The sequence below is a fragment of the Triticum aestivum genome, chromosome 3D (genome assembly GCF_018294505.1).
Source record: "Triticum aestivum cultivar Chinese Spring chromosome 3D, IWGSC CS RefSeq v2.1, whole genome shotgun sequence".
NCBI lineage: Eukaryota > Viridiplantae > Streptophyta > Magnoliopsida > Poales > Poaceae > Triticum > Triticum aestivum.
The window spans coordinates 31,718,852-31,737,650 of NC_057802.1; the positions used below are offsets into that span (position 1 = coordinate 31,718,852).

The window sequence follows — 18,799 nt, forward strand, 5'->3', positions numbered from 1 at the left end:
TCCGTGGTGTCATCGCTTATGGTGTATGCCATGTGTTCCCTCAGAATCCCTCCTAAGATAGTGGAACACCTGGATAAAATCCGTAGGCATTGCTTCTGGAGCAGGAAGACGGGGGATGGGACAAAAAGCAATTCTCTTGCCTTGGGGACTCGTATGCGGCCCCAAGGCGGTAGGGGGACTTGGGATTGTGGACCTTAAACTTCAGAATCAAGGCCTTTTGCTCAAGCAGCTATACAAGTTCTACAATAAACTAAATGTGCCATGGGTGAACCTGATATGGAGTTCATAGTATTCAGTCGTTGTACCGCATGCCTCGGCACCATGTGGCTCCTTCTGGTGGCGGGATCTCATGCAGTTTTCAGACATCTTCAGAGGAGTGACGAAGATCAAAGTTGGGGACGGTAGTACAGCCTTGTTCTGGAAGGATCTTTGGAGTGATCAACCACTGGAGACTGCATACCCGAGGGCGTTTTCATTTGCGAGAGACGAGCATGTGTCAATACAGACATTGCTGAGATCTAGCACCATTGGAGAGGCTTTTCACATACCATTCTCTCCTCAGGCAAGAGCAGAAGTTGAAGAGATTCAGGCCTTAACTGTGGGGATTAATCCTGATAGTGACACGAATGACAAATGGTGCTGTGTCTGGGATGCTAGAGCGCTAGGTGCTTTCAAATCAAGTGACTACTATAAGTTCTGCTTTAAAGATGTTATTGTGGACGCAGTTTTTCCCTTGATCTGGGAATCCAAATGCACGAACAAATGGAAAGTTTTTGCTTGGCTTCTGTTTGCTGATCGTCTGAATACTCGAAACATGTTGAGGAGGAGGCAGTACAAACTGGAAGATGATGTGTACACCTGTTTGCTTTGTGACGCCCCCCGGAGGAAACAGTGACACACCTGTTCTTCAAATGCCCGTTTGCAACTGAGTGTTGGACTACGATTGGAATGCACTGGCATGATTCCCAATGCAGGCTGGATCTCATCCATGAGGGAAAAAGATCCTGGGGTGGTCCATTATTCATGGAAACCTTCATCATAGCAGCTTGGGGGTATGGAAAGAGAGAAATAATAAACATTTTATAAATGTGCTGCCATCAATGGAATCCTGGAGAGACAGGTTCAAAAATGATATGTCCATGATGGTACACCGCACCAGAAACTCTCTCCACCCCTTCATCAGAGGATTGGTGGCCGCTGCCTGATCTATACCACCCCCTAGTTTGCTTCTTTCTAGTAGGCTTTGACACCTCTTTGCTCTAACAAGTTTGCATTGTAATACTCAACTCTATACCTTGTAACTATGGGGCCACACCTCCCCTGATCCTGGTGTTGCATTAATTTAAAAGTCAGTAGGAGCCTCTCCTACTGTCAGTGAGCTTTCAAAAAAAAATTAGAATGACACTTTCATGGTTGTGGTTACTGTAAAGTCTTTTTACTACATAAAGTTATTACTCATAGGAGTACAAATTTGTGAAGATTTACTACATAGACAGTGATTAAAAGTTTGAAACTACAGTGCTGAAACAAGAAAAAAGAATCTCAGTGTTGAACAAAAAACATCCATTAGCAGAACACAAGATACCAGTCAATTATACAAAAATAAAAAATGACCCCCGAAATGTGTGGACGAATTCCGTTCAAAGGTAATTTGCACCTATATATATATTTTCATAAGACAAAGCTTCAAAAAAGAGCAAAAAAGAGGGGGTGGGGAGGTTGGAATTCATCCTAAATTAAGATCGTTAGCTCATGTATCTTTTTTAGCCAGCACATTGTCCCACGTTCATTTTTATGTATGAATCTCAAAGCAAGACACATAACAATCACTGTTCGTTCGCACCTGCGAGCGAACTATGAGCTGGCGATACTAAACGGTTCGCTCAGGATGACAATGTGAGCGAACACATCCGGATGACAAATTCGGTTTTTAAAGCATGACAATTTTCACCAATTCCCTGAGATGTAGAATGGCAATTTTCTTCTGCGAGCATGGCAAATCTGAACAAGTTGGATTTTCCTTTTTAGGCTGGCGATTCTCCATGTTGCATCATGGCAAATCCTCGAAAATGCAAGGCAATTACTCCGCTGCAACACAAAAAATTCCTGGCAATTTTTTTTACTAGCATGGCAATTTTTCTTCACAACATGCCAAATACATCTGTTTTAGCATGGCGATTCTCGAGCGTTTGTTGGGAGTGGTTTTCTAAAGGAACACTCCCAGATCATGATGTTCACTTGGGTGATCTTCTTGAACTGCCATCAGTGAGTAATTGAGATTGAAATTCATATGGTAGATGAATGTATGCAGTCTCTGCTTGTTATGGAACTTTCAAGAAAATTTCAATGGCCACACGAGTAACTTTGGAGTTTAGGTAGGGATAGATCAAAAGCTCGTAGTCGTGAGCTTAATAAGCTTTTGGTAGCCCAATTCATAGCTCACTTCTTATGGAACTGAGTCAATCACTCGTTTCAGATCATTGACTTAATGAGCTAACGAGTTTCACAAGCTGCTTACTAATACAAAATAACAAGAATTCTGACCTTAAATGACATCATTTCATGGCACATCGATCCAATTATATTCATTTAATCAACCAACCCAACCCTTCATTCTTAAATATAGTGCGTCTTAGATTCAGCTTCAATACCAATGTGTGTGCTGGTACATGTACTTGGGACTAATATACCCCTCCACTAACTTTGTCCAGCCCCCATGTGCGCGTCACCTCATCCCACATGGACGCCGTGATGAACAAAACTAAGCGGCATGGGTGAGGCATCTTCTACATGGACGCCACATCGGCATCCTGGGTCACGAGCGAACCTTGGTTAGTGCCGCCGACATCAAATCTGTTGACGTACTCGAGCAGGTCCTCCTTACTGAGGGCATTCAGCCATTCTCCAGCGCAGTCCTCGCCAGGGATCTCCTCCTCTGTTTGTTCGAATTCCCGCTGCCGCTTGCAGAATCGTTGAGCATCTGGACCGTCCACACCTTGGGCGTCTGGCCTAGCAACGGCTTGATTTGCTGTATTGTCGCCTTTGCCTCCTTCAACAGAGCCAAAACCTTCCTCCAGGGCCGGCCCTGAGGGGGGGCAGGGGGGCGGCCGCCCCGGGCCCCCCAACTCCAGGGCCCCCCACCAAGGTACGTACGTGGTAGCCTACCGACGTAAAGATCAGCAGATACGTAGCAGTTTCGCAGCTACGCGCTGGCCCTGGGCTAGGCAAGCAGTCACACATGCAGCTCTCGGTAGCCCACACGCACGCACATATCCCACTCGTTCAGTCAGGGCCCATGTATAAGTCGATCTCCTTGTAGTCGTCGTAGGGTTGTACGAGTTGATCGCGTGATGCCTGTTAAAGTTTACTATAATTCCCTTCCTTAAAAGAAGTATCCTAATTCACATCTATTTTTAAAAGAGTTTCCCTAATTTCATTCCCAGATCAGATCGAGGCTTAAAGTCTTCGAGTATCCCAGCCGCGATCGCGATCTTTAAACGGAGTCGCCGTTTCATGGCTGAACTCCGCCCTTCCATCTCTAGTGCTCTACTCCATCAACGTCATCACGGGAATCACCCAGCACACACGTGATCATCACATAGCCAAGCGCTTGCCCCAGACGCATATACACGCCGCGTCAATGCCGAGCACCCGATTAGACAATTATTGACACCGATTCAACCAACCTAAGGTAATATCATATTCATGATTTTGTATGGCGGGCGAAACGGCCAAGATTGCGGCGCAATCCTGCAAGAAAATTTCTCGGCGATTGACATTTAGGCTAAGATCACGGGAGATCGTGCTGATTTAGGATAAAATTTTGTTGTAAATTTGGTCGTGCTGATTTAGGCTAAAATTTTGTTGTAAATTTGGTTGCTGCGTTTTCCTTTATCCGACAATTTTAATCATTGGTGAAACTATCATTCATTATTCCTTATACGTTAATTGATAATTAAGTAATTATCTTTATCAACATGATGCTTTGTTAGTTTGTCATACTCCTTCCGTTTCTAAATATAAGTCTTTTTTTGCGATCTCAATATGGACTACATACATATGTATATAAACATATTTTAGAGTGTAGATTCACTCATTTTGCTTCGTATGTAGTCTCTATTTGAATCTCTAAAAAATACTTATATTTACAAAAAGAGGTAGTACTTTTGATGCAAAATTTCTTTATTTCAACATTGTGTGTACAAACAATTTCATATGAATACTGATTTCGGAATTATTATTAAATTTTTGGTAGGCAAATTTACTGTAATGTTTGTTGGTAATATATATACGCTTATATCTACTATAGTTGCTATGACGATTATATCAATAGGCCTATAGCCTCCGTCGAAACAATATATATATTAAGGGCCCCTCATTTTTAGTTTCGCCCCGGGCCCTCAAAATCTCAGGACCGGCCCTGCCTTCCTCCTCACCTCTCCCTCAACTCCTCCAGCCATGAATGTTGGGGAACATAGCAGAAATTCAAAATTTTCTACGCATCACCAAGATCAATCTATGGAGTAATCTAGCAACGAGGGAAGGGGAGTGCATCTACATACCATTGTAGATCGCGATGCGGAAGCGTTGCAAGAACGCGGATGAAGGAGTCGTACTCGTAGCGATTCAGATCGCGGTTGATTCCGATCTAAGCACCGAAGAACGGTGCCTCCGCGTTCAACACACGTGCAGCCCGGTGACGTCTCCCACGCCTTGATCCAGCAAGGAGAGAGGGAGAGGTTGGGGAAGACTCCATCCAGCAGCAGCACGACGGCGTGGTGGTGGTGGAGGAGCGTGGCAATCCCGCAGGGCTTCGCCAAGCACCGCGGGAGAGGAGGAGGACTTGGTAGAGGGGAAGGGCTGCGCCAGACCTTGGGTGGTGGCTGCCCTCCCACCCCTCCACTATTTATAGGTGGGGGGAGAGGGGGGCCGGCCCCCTTAGATCTCATCTAGGGTTGGGGCGGCGGCCAAAGGGGGAAGGAGTGCCTCCCAAGTCAAGTGGAGGCCCTCCCCCTTAGGGTTTCCCCTCTCCCATGCGCATGGGCCTTGGGGGGGCTGGTGCCCCTGGCCCATTAAGGCTAGGGCGCCCCCTTACAGCCCACGCTGCTGTATTGGATGTGGTGGAACATTTTCCGGACCTCCGGACCCCTCCGGAATCCTCCGGAACCTTCTGGAAGCTTCCCGGTACAATATTGAAAAACCCGAACTTTTCCCGGAACCCGAACAACAACTTTCCATATATAAATCTTTACCTCCGGACCATTCCGGAACTCCTCGTGACGTCCGGGATCTCATCCAGGACTCCGAACAACATTCGGTAACCACGCACATGCTTTCCCTATAACCCTAGCGTCATCGAACCTTAAGCGTGTAGACCCTACGGGTTCGGGAACCATGCAGACATGACCGAGATGTTCTCCGGTCAATAACCAACAGCGGGATCTGGATACCCATGTTGGCTCCCACATGTTCCACGATGATCTCATCGGATGAACCACGATGTCGGGGATTCAATCAATCCCGTATGCAATCCCCTTTGTCCATCGGTATGTTACTTGCCCGAGATTCGATCATCGGTATCCCTATACCTTGTTCAATCTCGTTACCGGCAAGTCTCTTTACTCGTTCCGTAACTCACATCATCCCGTGATCAACTCCTTGGTCACATTGTGCACATTATGATGATGTCCTGCTGAGTGGGCCCAGAGATACCTCTCCGTTTACACGGAGTGACAAATCCCAGTCTCAATTCGTGCCAACCCAACAAACACTTTCAGAGATACCTGTAGTGCACCTTTATAGCCACCCAGTTACGTTGTGACGTTTGGTACACCCAAAGCATTCCTACGGTATCCGGGAGTTGCACAATCTCATGGTCTAAGGAAATGATACTTGACATTAGAAAAGCTCTGAGCAAACGAACTACACGATCTTGTGCTAGGCTTAGGATTGGGTCTCGTCCATCACATCATTCTCCTAATGATGTGATCCCGTTATCAACGACATCCAATGTCCATGGTCAGGAAACCGTAACCATCTATTGATCAACGAGCTAGTCAACTAGAGGCTTACTAGGGACATGGTGTTGTCTATGTATCCACACATGTATCTGAGTTTCCTATCAATACAATTCTAGCATGGATAATAAACGATTATCATGAACAAGGAAATATAATAATAACCTATTTATTATTGCCTCCAGGGCATATTTCCAACAATGAAGACCGCCGGCTGCACCACACCTCTCGCCCGCGATCTATTGGACGGCTCTTGTCGTGAGGCGGAGATCGATGAGAGAGGGAGAGGAAGTGTTGCGGGAGGTGGGCAATTACCACAAACATGATAATTACAAAAGTAGGAGTAAATTGCAAAAAACCACCACATTTGGGGACGCGAAATCAAAAAATCACCACCTTTCGTTTTTTTTGCAAAAAACCGCCACTTTTGTGCTAACAGTTTGCGGAAAACGCTGATCGGGCGATCAGCGCGGTTTGAGGGCAAACGTGACGCATAGGGCCCGCTGTCAGGTGCCACGTGGCCTGTGCGCACACGGCGCCCGTCAAGCGCCGTTAGACGGCGAGAGACAAACTGGTCGAACCCAACCGGGTCGGCCATTCCCCACTCCTCGCCTGTCGGACCCCGCCGCTCCCGCCCCGCCGTCGCCCCTCCCCCCCCCCCCCCCCCCCCCCGCCGCCGCCGACGGCGACCGCAGCAGCCATGGTTTCCTGGAACGACGGCGAGACTAGTGACTCGTCTATTTCTCTCCCCTCATACGAATCGGAGCCCTACGTGAGTTTTCCTCTCTGTCAGTTAGGGTTAGGGTTCTTCCCGAATTCAAGTTTGATTTCACCGATTTGATTTGTATTTGACTGTCACGTTCTTCTCTGGTTCTAATAATGTAGATACCACGGACCACTGTGGATCCCGAATGGTGTGGCATTGTTTCTGGAGGCCCGATCTGCAGTCATAAGACGCCGGTGGAGAGGGGAGTTGCATTTCAAAGCATCCACACCGGCCGTAGGTTTTTGGGGTGTTCGGAGCAGGTTAGTAATTGTGATCCTTGTGAATGGTTAGTAGTGTTAGGTGGTCAGTGTTCATGGAGTGCAGTAGTGATTATGTATACAGCTCTGTTGTGCCTTCTACTCCTTACTGTTAGCAGTAGATGTTAACTGAAGAATTAGGATTGTTAACTGAAGCAATAGATGTTACAAGTGGTTTATTTAAAAAATTTTATGAATGGTCAAATCCTGAGTAATTATGTTTAATTGGCATGGTTTCTAGCTGCTTGTAGCAAGTAGTACACGCATAATTATGTTTGTTAACTATATGAACTGCTTAAATCCTGAATAATTGATTATAATTTTTGTTGTAATATTTATTTGGTTAATCAGGGAGGTTACAGCTGTGGTCTTGTTGAGTGGGTTGACCCAGAATGGCCAGAGCCACTTAAGAATGCTCTGCGCAAGCTTTGGGGTATGTATGAGCAGAGCCAAGAGCAGATCAAGGTTAAAGAAGATGTGATTGCCCTGCTAGAAGAAGAGAAGCGTCTGATGCAGGCAAAACAGAAGAGTGTTCAGGAAAGCGGCGCTGATCAGGTTGCACCTGATGCTAATGAAATCAAGACTGATCTTGAGAAGGAGAATATGTCACTGAAGGGAGATGTAGAGCTGCTGAAGAAGATCCAGGCCACTCAGGCTGAACTCATTAGCAGATGGAGGAAAGATGCACATGTTGATGAAGTCAATCAGCAGAAGGAAAGGCTTGAGTTTGCCATATCTGACCTTTTAAAGGATGGAGAGGCCAACAAGTCTAAGCTGAAGAGAATCAAGGCTATATGTGATGAGTGATTGCAATAATTATGTATGGTGCTTATTTATAATAGAAGGAATGGTTGGAAAATTATGTATGGTCCTTATTTATGGTACTTGTTGTAATCCAAGATTTGGTATTTGATGGCACTGGTTAAATTTTAATCTGCCATGTGATGCTACTTGTTGTAATCCAAGATTTGGTATTTGATGGCACTTGATAAAGTTTAATATGAATTATGATGGTACTTGTTAAAGTTTAATATGAATTTTGATGGCACCATCGAGGATGCCACCAACTCATGTAGGGTTAACCCTACCCCTCGACAACCGTCGAGGATGGCCTCAACTCATGTAGGGTTAACCCTACCCCTCGACAACCGTCGAGGATGGCATCAACTCATGTAGGGTTAACCCTACCCCTCGACAACCGTCGAGGATGGCATCAACTCATGCCAAAATCCAGCAACACCATGATCATTTCAGCATGGTCATTTGATGAAAAAATTCAGCAACACACAGCAAGATCGTTACATGAGTTTCTTGCTCCATAACATCATATGGATCATAATAACAGCAAGATAAAGTATCATATGGATCATAATAACAGTGCATAACATCAGCATCATCATCCACTTCCTCTCCAGCTACATCCTTCCCCATGCCATAATCAGATTCTGAACTCTCATCATCATCTTCAGAGCTGTCAGCATTTGTAACTTCTTTCTCCACAAACATTTCCTCCTCCTCCATTTGAACTTCTTGCACTACTGGCATGTCATCAGCAAACTCATTGAGAAATGCATCTAGCTCATGGACACCTGCAATGTCCTTCCCCTTTCTCACATTGCAGCTCTCCTGAGTGAAAAGGTAATCTCCAATAGAATCTTGTGTATAAACACTTATAGTAGGAACAGAGCACTCTGCTCTTTCACTGGACTGACTTGGATAGAGCACACCTGCATCATCTATATCATATACTTTAGGTGAACCAATCTCTCAAATAGGTATCTGCTTCTCAACTTCATCTCCATTGTTGATGTGCAACTGTGGCCTAAGTGATGTTCTTCCTTTCATAACTGTGATAGTGATACACCTTTTCTCCTCATATAATTCCAGCATTTCTTCTACATCTTCAGTACATTTAATCAGCTGCATTCCTTCCATTCCTAAACCATCTTCCTTCACATAGTACATGGAGTCCTTCTCATCATACCCCTCTGTCCCAATAAGAGCTAAAAGATTGATGTAGGTAATATCTGACTGACATAAGGTCCTTTCCAAATTGTCACAACCATGGAAATGAAACCGAACATCCCATATGTCATCATCCAGACTGCAAACACAAAACAGAGCACATCATATTCAGTTAACAATATATTCAGCTCATTGTAATTCAGTTAACAGTACACTACATCAACACCAAATAAGTTAACTGACAATTCAATCTACTCTAAATTCAGTATATACCATATTCACATAAATGCAGTTAACAGTACACTGAAGCAACACCAAATCAGTTAACTTATATTTCTCTCCAATTTAAGTTTTCAATATTGCAGAATCAATAAATTGATTAAATTCAGTTCAGTTAACTGAAATCTAGTGAACCAAATTACAGTAATTATCCTCAACAAAAAATTTGGACAACTTGTTCAGATCTGAAACCAATATTTCTAAACCCTAGTTCCTAAACTGTAGAAATAGCGACACAGATTTATAAACCATAGTTCCTAAACAGCAGTGACAACACAAATTTATAAACCATAGTTCCTAAACAGCAGTGGAAACCCTAATTTCTAACACATAATGCAAATAAATGTACAGACAGCGACACAGAACTCACTCTACGCCGCCAAGACCAGAAGTGAAGTTCTGGCTGTTATGCGGATTCGCCTTCCAGACGTGCGCCAACCTTGCTGCCGCTGACATCTCGATGTCGTAGCTGCCGGGTTCCGGGGGGCGCTCATCTCCACCGTCGCACGCGGCCGCACCAGGGACGAGCGTGCGCGCACACTGAACGTGGGAGAAAGATTTGTCCCCGCCGTCGAGGGAAGAGGAGTTCCCGCGGTCGTCCCTGCCATCTCCGGCAGAGCCGCCGCCGCCGCCGTCGGCGGCCATGGGTGAACACGACGGGGGTGAGCGGGAAGGAGGCGGCGCGGTGGGATTTGGGGGTTGGGGGAATGGTCGACCGGGTTCGACCCGGTAGGGTTTTCTCTTGCGCCGTCTAACGGCGCTTGACGGGCGCCGTGTGGAGGCGGGCCACGTGGCACCTGACAGCGGGCCCTATGCGTCAGGTTTGCCCTCAAACCGCGCTGATCGCCCGATCAGCGTTTTCCGCAAACTGTTAGCACAAAAGTGGCGGTTTTTTGCAAAAAAAACGAAAGGTGGTGGTTTTTTGATTTCGCGTCCCCAATGTGGTGGTTTTTTGCAATTTACTCCAAAAATAGGGCATCGGTGGTTCTTTGTACCACTGGACATTTGCGTCCGCCTTAACTAGCCGAGCAGATCGTTAATCCATCTTAAGTTTAACTAACAAATTTCTTCTCGCAAAGAATAAGAAGGGATTCTTGTCAATTTCTGCAGCGGTGTAAAAGAAATACAAATGCACATTTCAAATCCATCTGTCAATTTTCCCTTTTGGGAAAAATTACCAAGAATAGATGGTCTCCCCCGTTTCTTCCACCTCCGTCCTCCGTCGCCTGCCTCTCCCTCTCCTCCGCCCAAAACCGTCTCATTTTCCACGACACAAAAGCGCGCGAGGCGCACCAACCAACCCGCCACCTCCCGCAGAACCCCGCGTCGCCCGCGCCCCGCACGCACGCACGCGCGCGCAAGCCCGAGGTCCCGGGAGAGGACCGACCGGCCCCGCGCCCCGCGCCGGCGGCGGCGCCATGCCGCGGCGGGGCGAGGCGCAGGAGTTCCGGCCCTTCCGGCGCTGGTTCCCGTTCCTCGTGCCGCTCTTCGTCGCCGCCAACATCGCCCTCTTCGTCCGCACCATGTACGTCAACGACTGCCCCGCCCACGCCGCGGCTGCCGCCGCCGGGATCGGCGACTCCGTCGGCGGGGCCGCCGGGGCTGCCGCCGCGCACGGTTGCATGCTCGAGCCGGACCTCGGCAGGTACGCGTTCCAGCCGTACAAGGAGAACCCCCTCGTCGGTCCCACATCCGCGACGTAAGTAAGACGCCGGCCCAAAGCTTGGACCTTTGGCTCCTTCTATTGTCATAGAGATGCCTGCATTTTGTGGAATTGGTTCAGATTTGAGCTAATGCGCTTTGCTTTCGGCCTAAATTTTGATAGTTTTAGGCATCACCTTCAAGTAATTCAGCTGTTATCAGTTTATAATTTCGTAATTTTGTAGGAACTTCTTGATTTGATATGACATCCATTGGCCTTTCTTACATTACTATTTATAAAATATTTATATATATGACTAAGTTATGTATAATTCAGATGCTTTTCCTACATTGTACTACCTTCCTATATTTGATAATATTTTTAAAAAATATCTGCGATGTGTTTTTTTTCACCCTTGCTAGTATTGTCTGATAAGTGGCAACTTACATGTGTACCAATTCTCCAGGCTGTTGGAAATGGGGGCACTAGAAACAGGTAAAGTTGCCAAAGACCACGAATGGTGGCGCCTCATCACTTGCATTTGGTTGCATGCTGGTGTTATCCACATACTTGCCAACATGTTGAGTCTCCTGATGATTGGGATCAGGCTTGAGAAGGAATTTGGTTTCCGTAAGTGTCGAGGCGATTTTGCATCTTCACTTTTCTGCCTAGACAGTTCCTTCAAGGCTTCAAGAGCTAATAGCTATATACCTTGACCATGTGTAAATGTTTGTTTATCGCAGTGAGGATCGGCACACTATATGTGATCTCGGGGGTCGGCGGTAGCTTGTTATCTGCTCTGTTTATGGTGTCAAATATCTCTGTTGGTGCTTCAGGTGCACTGTTTGGATTACTGGGCTCCATGCTGTCAGAGCTGATAACTAACTGGACAATATACGAGAATAAGGTCGGTTCTTAAATCTAAGGATTATTTTTCCAAACTTGTACTTATTATATATACTGTGCCTAATTTCATTCTTGTTTTGAAAATACAGTGTGCGGCTTTGTTGACTCTTGTTATGATCATTCTTATCAACTTGGCTGTTGGGATCCTTCCACATGTTGACAACTTTGCTCATATTGGTGGATTTGTATCGGGTTTTTTTCTTGGTTTTGTGCTCCTAATGCGCCCACAGTTCGGATACATCAACCAGAAGAACTCTCGTCTTGGAGTTCACTCGGGCACGCCTAAATCCAAGTACAAGATATATCAAATTATACTCTTGGTGATTGCTTTGGTGATATTAATTTGTGGGTAAATATCTTCCCTGTCAGCAGAAGAGTAACAATGTTCTGTTCGGTCTCTAGGTTTCAACTGCCTTTGCTAAACTTTATCATTGGCAGGTTCATCACTGGCTTTGTATTGCTAATGCAAGGGTTCGATGCTAGCTAGCAATGTTCTTGGTGCCATTATCTGAGCTGTGTTCCTACTTCACAGTGGGACTGTAATAAAGCACCGAACAACTATTGCCTCGTAAGTTCTTTTACACATATATAGTTCTAAGAAATGTTGTCGTCCCCTGAAATATCGGATGTTTGCAGTTGCGTATATAGCTTCTTTGGGGCATTCTGGACAGGTGTTTCTAACAGCAAACGAAATGAGTATATTCTAAGAGATGTGCTTGATTCTCATACCTGAGCAGTTTTCTCTTCATAAAAATTCTCTTAGATGAAAACCATTAGAGCGTCAACCAGTGCATCCTGCTATGAACTGATTGTTAGATGTGTATAGTCTCTCTTGCATTTTACCATACACATATATATCTACTGGCCCTTGGCCCTCCTGTGAATGTAGTTGCCCATTCCTAACATGGTATCAGATGCTTAGGTTCCTCTCCCGCTCCCGCACGCTCGCAGCTCCGTGCCTCGCTCCCCCGTCGCCGGCCTCGCTCCCCCATCGCCGGCCTAGCTCCCCTGTCGCCGGCCTCCCTCTACCTCGTCGCCGGCGCCGGCCACCTCCTCCCTCGCCCCCGGCTCTCTTCCTCCCCGCCGCCACGCCGTCTCGCCCCGGCCTGCGCTGCCCCGAGCTCGGCCGCGGCCTGCCGTCGCTGTCCCGCGCCGCCCCGAGCGCGGCCGCGGCCTGCCGTTGCCGCCTCGCGCCGCCCCGCGCCTTCCCGTGCTCGGCCGCGACCGGCAGCCACCTCCCCGCGCCCGGCCGCGACCTCCCCGCGCCCTGCCGCCCCTGGCCGCCTCCTGCTGCAGCCGGTGTTGCCCAGGGCCGGCCCCTCCCACGCTCGCCCTCCCCCCCTGCTTCCTCCATCGGGGCTGGATCGAGCCAGCGCGAGCCCGATCCCGATCTGGATCGGGGTCTCCTGTAGCAGTTGACCAAAAAAAGAGCTCCTCATGTCTTCTTCGGGCTATGTCGCCGTTCCTCGGTGCTCGGTGATCTTCGATGGCACCAACTATGCCGAGTTTGCGGGGTTTATGCGTATCCACATGCGCGGTCTCCTTCTGTGGGGTGTTCTCTCTGGCGAGGTCCCCTGTCCGCCTTGCCCTGTTGCTCCAGTGGCTCCTACCCCGCCAGCACCGCCGGTTCTTGCTGCTGATGCTTCTCAGGCTGATCGCGATGCCGCCAAGGCTCTCGATGATACTGCAGTTGATGCCTATGATCAGCAGATGTCAGCCTATTCGGATGCCCTTTCTGCCTATCGTGATGATCTGTCTGCTTACACTCAGTGGTGCAATGATGATGCTCATGTTGCTGCTGTTCTTACTGCGAGTGTCCTTCCTCAGTTCGCCTCGGAGTTCATGGGACTTGGCACAGTTGCAGCGATGTGGTCTTATCTCTGTCAGCGCTATCAGCCCTCTGGTGATGCTCTCTACCTATCTGTGGTGCGTCAGGAGCATGCACTCCAGCAAGGTGATTCCTCTGTTGATGAGTTCTATTCACAGTGCTCTGCCATCTGGCGTCAGCTTGACTCTCTTCGGACCGTCGTTTGTGGAACTTGCCGTTGCTGTCAGACTACACGGTCCGATTTGGAGTTTCAGCGGGTTCACGAGTTCTTATCTCGTCTTCGCTCTGAGTTCGAGCCTCGCCGTGCTCACCTGCTCGCTCGTGGTCGTGTTCCTATCTCGGAGGTACTTGCTGAGCTTCGTGCTGAAGAGACCCGCCTACGCTCTGCTGGGTTACTTGTGGTTCCATCAGTGTTGGCCGCCCGAGCTCCTATGCCACCTGCTCGCCTCACCGCTCCACCGCTCCTGCCTACTCCTTCAGGGGGGTGGGTCGTCCTTCTTATGCTGAGAGGGGCCGGTCGCGCCGTGACACCTTCTGTGGCTACTGCTCTCGGCCAGGTCACCCAGAGTCTGATTGCCGTGAGAAGAAGCGAGACCAGAGGCGCTCCTCTTCCAGTGGGACTCCTGGATCCTCCTCGACCCCGTCACTCACTGACCAGGACATTATGAGGCTCAAGCGTCTCTTAGCTTCCTCAGGCTCTTCGTCGACCGGTTCCGCTGCTGCTGTGACTGCAGCCACTGCTCCACCACCGCAGGCATCTACACAGTCAGGTACATCTTCGTGGGTTCTGGATTCTGGAGCCTCTTTTCATATGTCTTCTGATTCTTCCGTGCTGTCTTCTCTCCGACCTCTTGATTCGCCTGTTAATGTTCTTACCGCTGATGGCACACCTCTTCCTGTTGCTAGCCGTGGTCTTCTTTCCACTCCATCTTTTTCTGTTCCTAGTGTTTCACATGTTCCTCGCCTCACCATGAATCTTTTTTCCGCTGCCCAACTTACTGATTCTGGTTGTCGTGTCATTCTTGATACCGACTCTTGCTCCATTCAGGATCGTCGCACCAAGGCTTTGGTTGGTGCTGGCCCCCGGCGCCGTGAGTCAGAGGGCCTTTGGGAGGTTGACTGGCTTTGTGTTCCTTCCGCTGCCACCACTTCAGCCAGCTCCCATGCTCTTGCTGCCTCTTCGTCTGCGTCCTTCCAGCAGTGGCATCATCGCCTTGGTCACATATGTGGCTCTCGCTTGTCTTCTTTAGTTCGTCAGGGCCTCTTAGGGTCTGTATCTGGAGATGTTTCTTTACATTGTAATGGCTGCAGACTTGGCAAACAGACCCAGTTACCTTATCCTACCAGTGAGTCGGTATCTCAGCGTCCTTTTGACTTAGTTCATTCTGATGTATGGGGTCCTGCTCCCTTTGATTCGAAAGGTGGTCACCGCTACTATATCTTGTTTATTGATGATTTCTCTCGCTACACTTGGCTCTACTTTATGAAATCTCGTAGCGAGGTTCTCTCTATATACAAACGTTTTGCTGCCATGGTTCACACCCAGTTTTCCACGCCCATTCGTACTTTTCGTGCTGACTCCGCTGGTGAGTTTATCTCCCAGCTGTTGCGTGGTTTTCTTGCGGAACAGGGTACTCTTGCCCAGTTCTCATGTCCTGGTGCACATGCTCAGAATGGCGTTGCCGAACGTAAGCATCGTCATCTACTTGAGACGGCTCGTGCTCTGATGATTGCCGCTTCTCTCCCACCCCATTTTTGGGCTGAGGCTGTTTCTGCATCCACCTATCTCATCAACATACAGCCATCGACTGCTCTGCAGGGTGGTATTCCTATGGAGTGTCTCACTGGTCGCTCTCCTGACTACTCAGCTCTTCGTATGTTTGGATGTGTGTGCTATGTCCTTCTTGCCCCGCGAGAACGCACCAAACTGACTGCTCAGTCGGTTGAGTGTGTTTTTCTTGGCTACAGTGATGAGCACAAGGGCTATCGCTGCTGGGATCCTGTTGGTCGTCGTTTGCGCATCTCGCGTGATGTGACCTTTGACGAGTCTCGCTCTTACTACCCACGTCCTTCTACCTCGAGCTTCTCTGTGGACGATCTTTCTTTTCTTCTTCTCCCTGATACACCCTGCTATGTGCCTCCTCATGTTTTTCCTCCTCCGCCTGCACCTCTCCTTCCTTCTCCTTCACCACCGACACCATCTTCCCCATCCTCCTCCTCCAACTCTCCACCATCATCTCCAGTCCGTCGCCCTCTCTCACCATTTCCTCTTCACTATACTCGTCGCCCTCGTTCTGAGGATGTTTCCCCTGATGCGCCTTCCACCTCTGGTGCACCTCCTTTCACGCCTCCCCCGGTTCATAACCTCCGTGCTCGGCCTCGCCCCCCGCCTGATCGCTACTCTCCTGATCGGTACGGTCTCTCTGTTATTGCTGAGCCCACTTCCTATCGGACTGCCATGACTCAGCCTGAATGGCAGCTTGCGATGGCCGAAGAGCTTGCTGCCCTTGAGCGCTCTGGCACATGGGATCTGGTTTCCCTCCCTTCCGGTGTCCGTCCCATCACCTGCAAGTGGGTCTACAAGATTAAGACTCGCTCTGATGGTTCTCTTGAGCGCTACAAAGCGCGCCTTGTGGCCCGTGGTTTTCAGCAGGAGCAGGGACGCGATTATGATGAGACATTCGCTCCTGTGGCCCACATGACCACTGTTCGCACTCTTCTTGCTGTTGCTTCTGTTCGTCATTGGTCTATCTCTCAACTTGATGTTCAGAACGCTTTTCTTAATGGCGAGTTGCGTGAGGAGGTTTATATGCAGCCACCACCGGGGTACTATGCTCCTGATGGTTTGGTCTGTCGACTTCGCCGCTCCCTCTATGGTCTTAAACAGGCCCCTCGCGCCTGGTTTGAGCGCTTCGCCTCTGTGGTGACTGCCGCTGGCTTCTTGCCCAGTGATCATGATCCCGCGTTGTTTGTTCACACGTCTCCTCGTGGTCGGACTCTGCTCCTTCTCTATGTTGATGACATGATCATCACTGGTGACGACTCTGACTACATAGCCTTTGTTAAGGCTCGCCTTCGCGACCAGTTCCTCATGACTGATCTTGGTCCACTTCGCTATTTTCTTGGGATTGAGATCTCCTCGACCTCTGATGGCTTCTACATCTCCCAAGAAAAATATATTCAGGATCTTCTTGCTCGCGCTGCTCTCGGTGATGAGCGCACAGTTGTGACTCCTATGGAACTCAACGTTCAGCTTCGTGCTTCTGATGGTGACCCTCTCCCTAACCCCACTCGCTATCGTCACCTTGTTGGCAGTCTTGTCTATCTTGCTGTTACGCGTCCTGATATCTCCTATCCTGTTCATATCCTGAGTCAGTTCGTTTCAGCCCCCACCTCTGTCCACTATAGTCATCTCCTCCGTGTTCTACGATATCTTCGTGGCACGCTCTCTCAGCGCCTTTTCTTTCCCCGCTCCAGCTCTCTTGAGCTCCAGGCCTACTCTGATGCTACCTGGGCTAGTGATCCCTCTGATCGACGCTCGCTGTCTGCTTATTGTGTCTTTCTTGGTGGCTCTCTTATTGCCTGGAAGACAAAGAAACAGACTGCCGTTTCTCGCTCGAGTACAGAGGCTGAGTTGCGAGCCATGGCTATGCTGACGGCTGAGGTGATCTGGTTACGGTGGTTACTTGAGGACTTTGGTGTGTCTGCTACTACCTCGACTCCCTTATTGTCAGACAGTACTGGTGCTATCAGTATTGCGCGTGACCCGGTGAAGCATGAGCTCACCAAGCACATCGGTGTGGATGCCCACTTTGTGCGTGCTGCTGTGCAGGATCAGACTCTCGCTCTTCACTATGTACCCTCTGAGTTACAATTGGCGGACTTTTTCACGAAGGCACAGACTCAAGCGCAGCGTAGTTTTCTTCTCTCCAAACTCAGTGTTGTTGATCCACCATGAGTTTGAGGGGGGGGGGGGGGGGGGGGTTGTTAGATGTGTATAATCTCTCTTGCACTTTACCATACACATGTATATGTACTGGCCCTTGGCCCTCCTGTGAATGTAGTTGCCCATTCCTAACACTGATCACATATTATAACAGTCAAAAGGTTCCCTCCTGCTGGCTTTCAACTACTCCTGTCTCATCGCTCTCCTTTCTACATAGGACTATGTGTTGACATTATCTTACCATAGAGTGGACTCGTCTGTTTCATTTACGTAAAACAAATGTCTGCCATTGTTTTTGTTGCTACATTTTGGAACCCTATTTCAGTCTGAAAGCATAACTAGAGCTTTCATTTTAGTTTTACTTACTTGCCTGAAGTTTTCCTGACACCAAGCTTCTCCTGCAGTCTTCACAGCTTGGAGACCAACTAAACCTGACATGTCAAAGCACCGGGAAGACGGAAACATACGTTATCAGCAGCCCAAGCAACCCGGAGGCGGTTAAGCACCTTTGTCTCAGTCTTTGCAGCTGACGGATTGCGAATGTATGCGCTTTCGTGGCAAGAAACCGATGTCTGCAAATCTTTGGAAGGGAAAGTAGAAGCCTTTGTTCACAATGAGTGTGGCCTGTGCAATGCTTTTGGGCTTCTATAGTTCTCTTATGTTGTATGTTGTACATTGCAAATGTCGATCGGCAGTAATGAAAGATGGATGCTTGAGTGAGGCAGTAGTTCCTGAAATCTCATGCGAGTGCTTGCATTCTTATATATCTTGTGTTATGGATGTTGAGCTTAATTAAACTGTTGTGCCGAGAGGAGGAAAGTTTGGTGAAGAAAATTTAACAGAAAACCTCACCCCATCTTGTGCATGAAGAGGAAGTATATAGAACCCTCTGTTCTCATTCAGGAGCCGGAGCAATCTGAGACGGTGTGACCGATCCGATCGTGTATCACCAACCATTGAAAGATGAACTACATTGTTGGAACGAGAGCCTAGGTCTTGGACTCGTACAAAGAACTTCAATCTTAAAGCTCTGTTGAAACATCTCAAAGGTGCAGATCGGCAGCACAACCGCCATTATTACCTAAAAATGGGTTCGGAACCTATTGCCTAGAGGGTTAGAGGACCTCTAATTTATTTGGAGAGTTGCATAATTTCAATAGTAATAACAAGCAAAATGCTTGCATGACCTACAT

At 48.3% G+C, this 18,799-nt stretch overlaps 1 protein-coding gene across 1 annotated transcript; it reads left to right on the top strand.

Moving 5' to 3' along the window:
* Positions 1-10,610: 10,610 nt before the first annotated feature.
* On the top strand, positions 10,611-18,452 carry LOC123073945 (RHOMBOID-like protein 1). Its single transcript, XM_044496927.1, has 6 exons — positions 10,611-10,983; positions 11,393-11,556; positions 11,670-11,833; positions 11,922-12,181; positions 12,271-12,400; positions 18,011-18,452. Exons 1-5 carry the CDS (start codon positions 10,703-10,705, stop codon positions 12,317-12,319), a joined length of 918 nt encoding a protein of 305 aa, XP_044352862.1. The 5' UTR covers positions 10,611-10,702; the 3' UTR covers positions 12,320-12,400; positions 18,011-18,452.
* Positions 18,453-18,799: the final 347 nt, after the last annotated feature.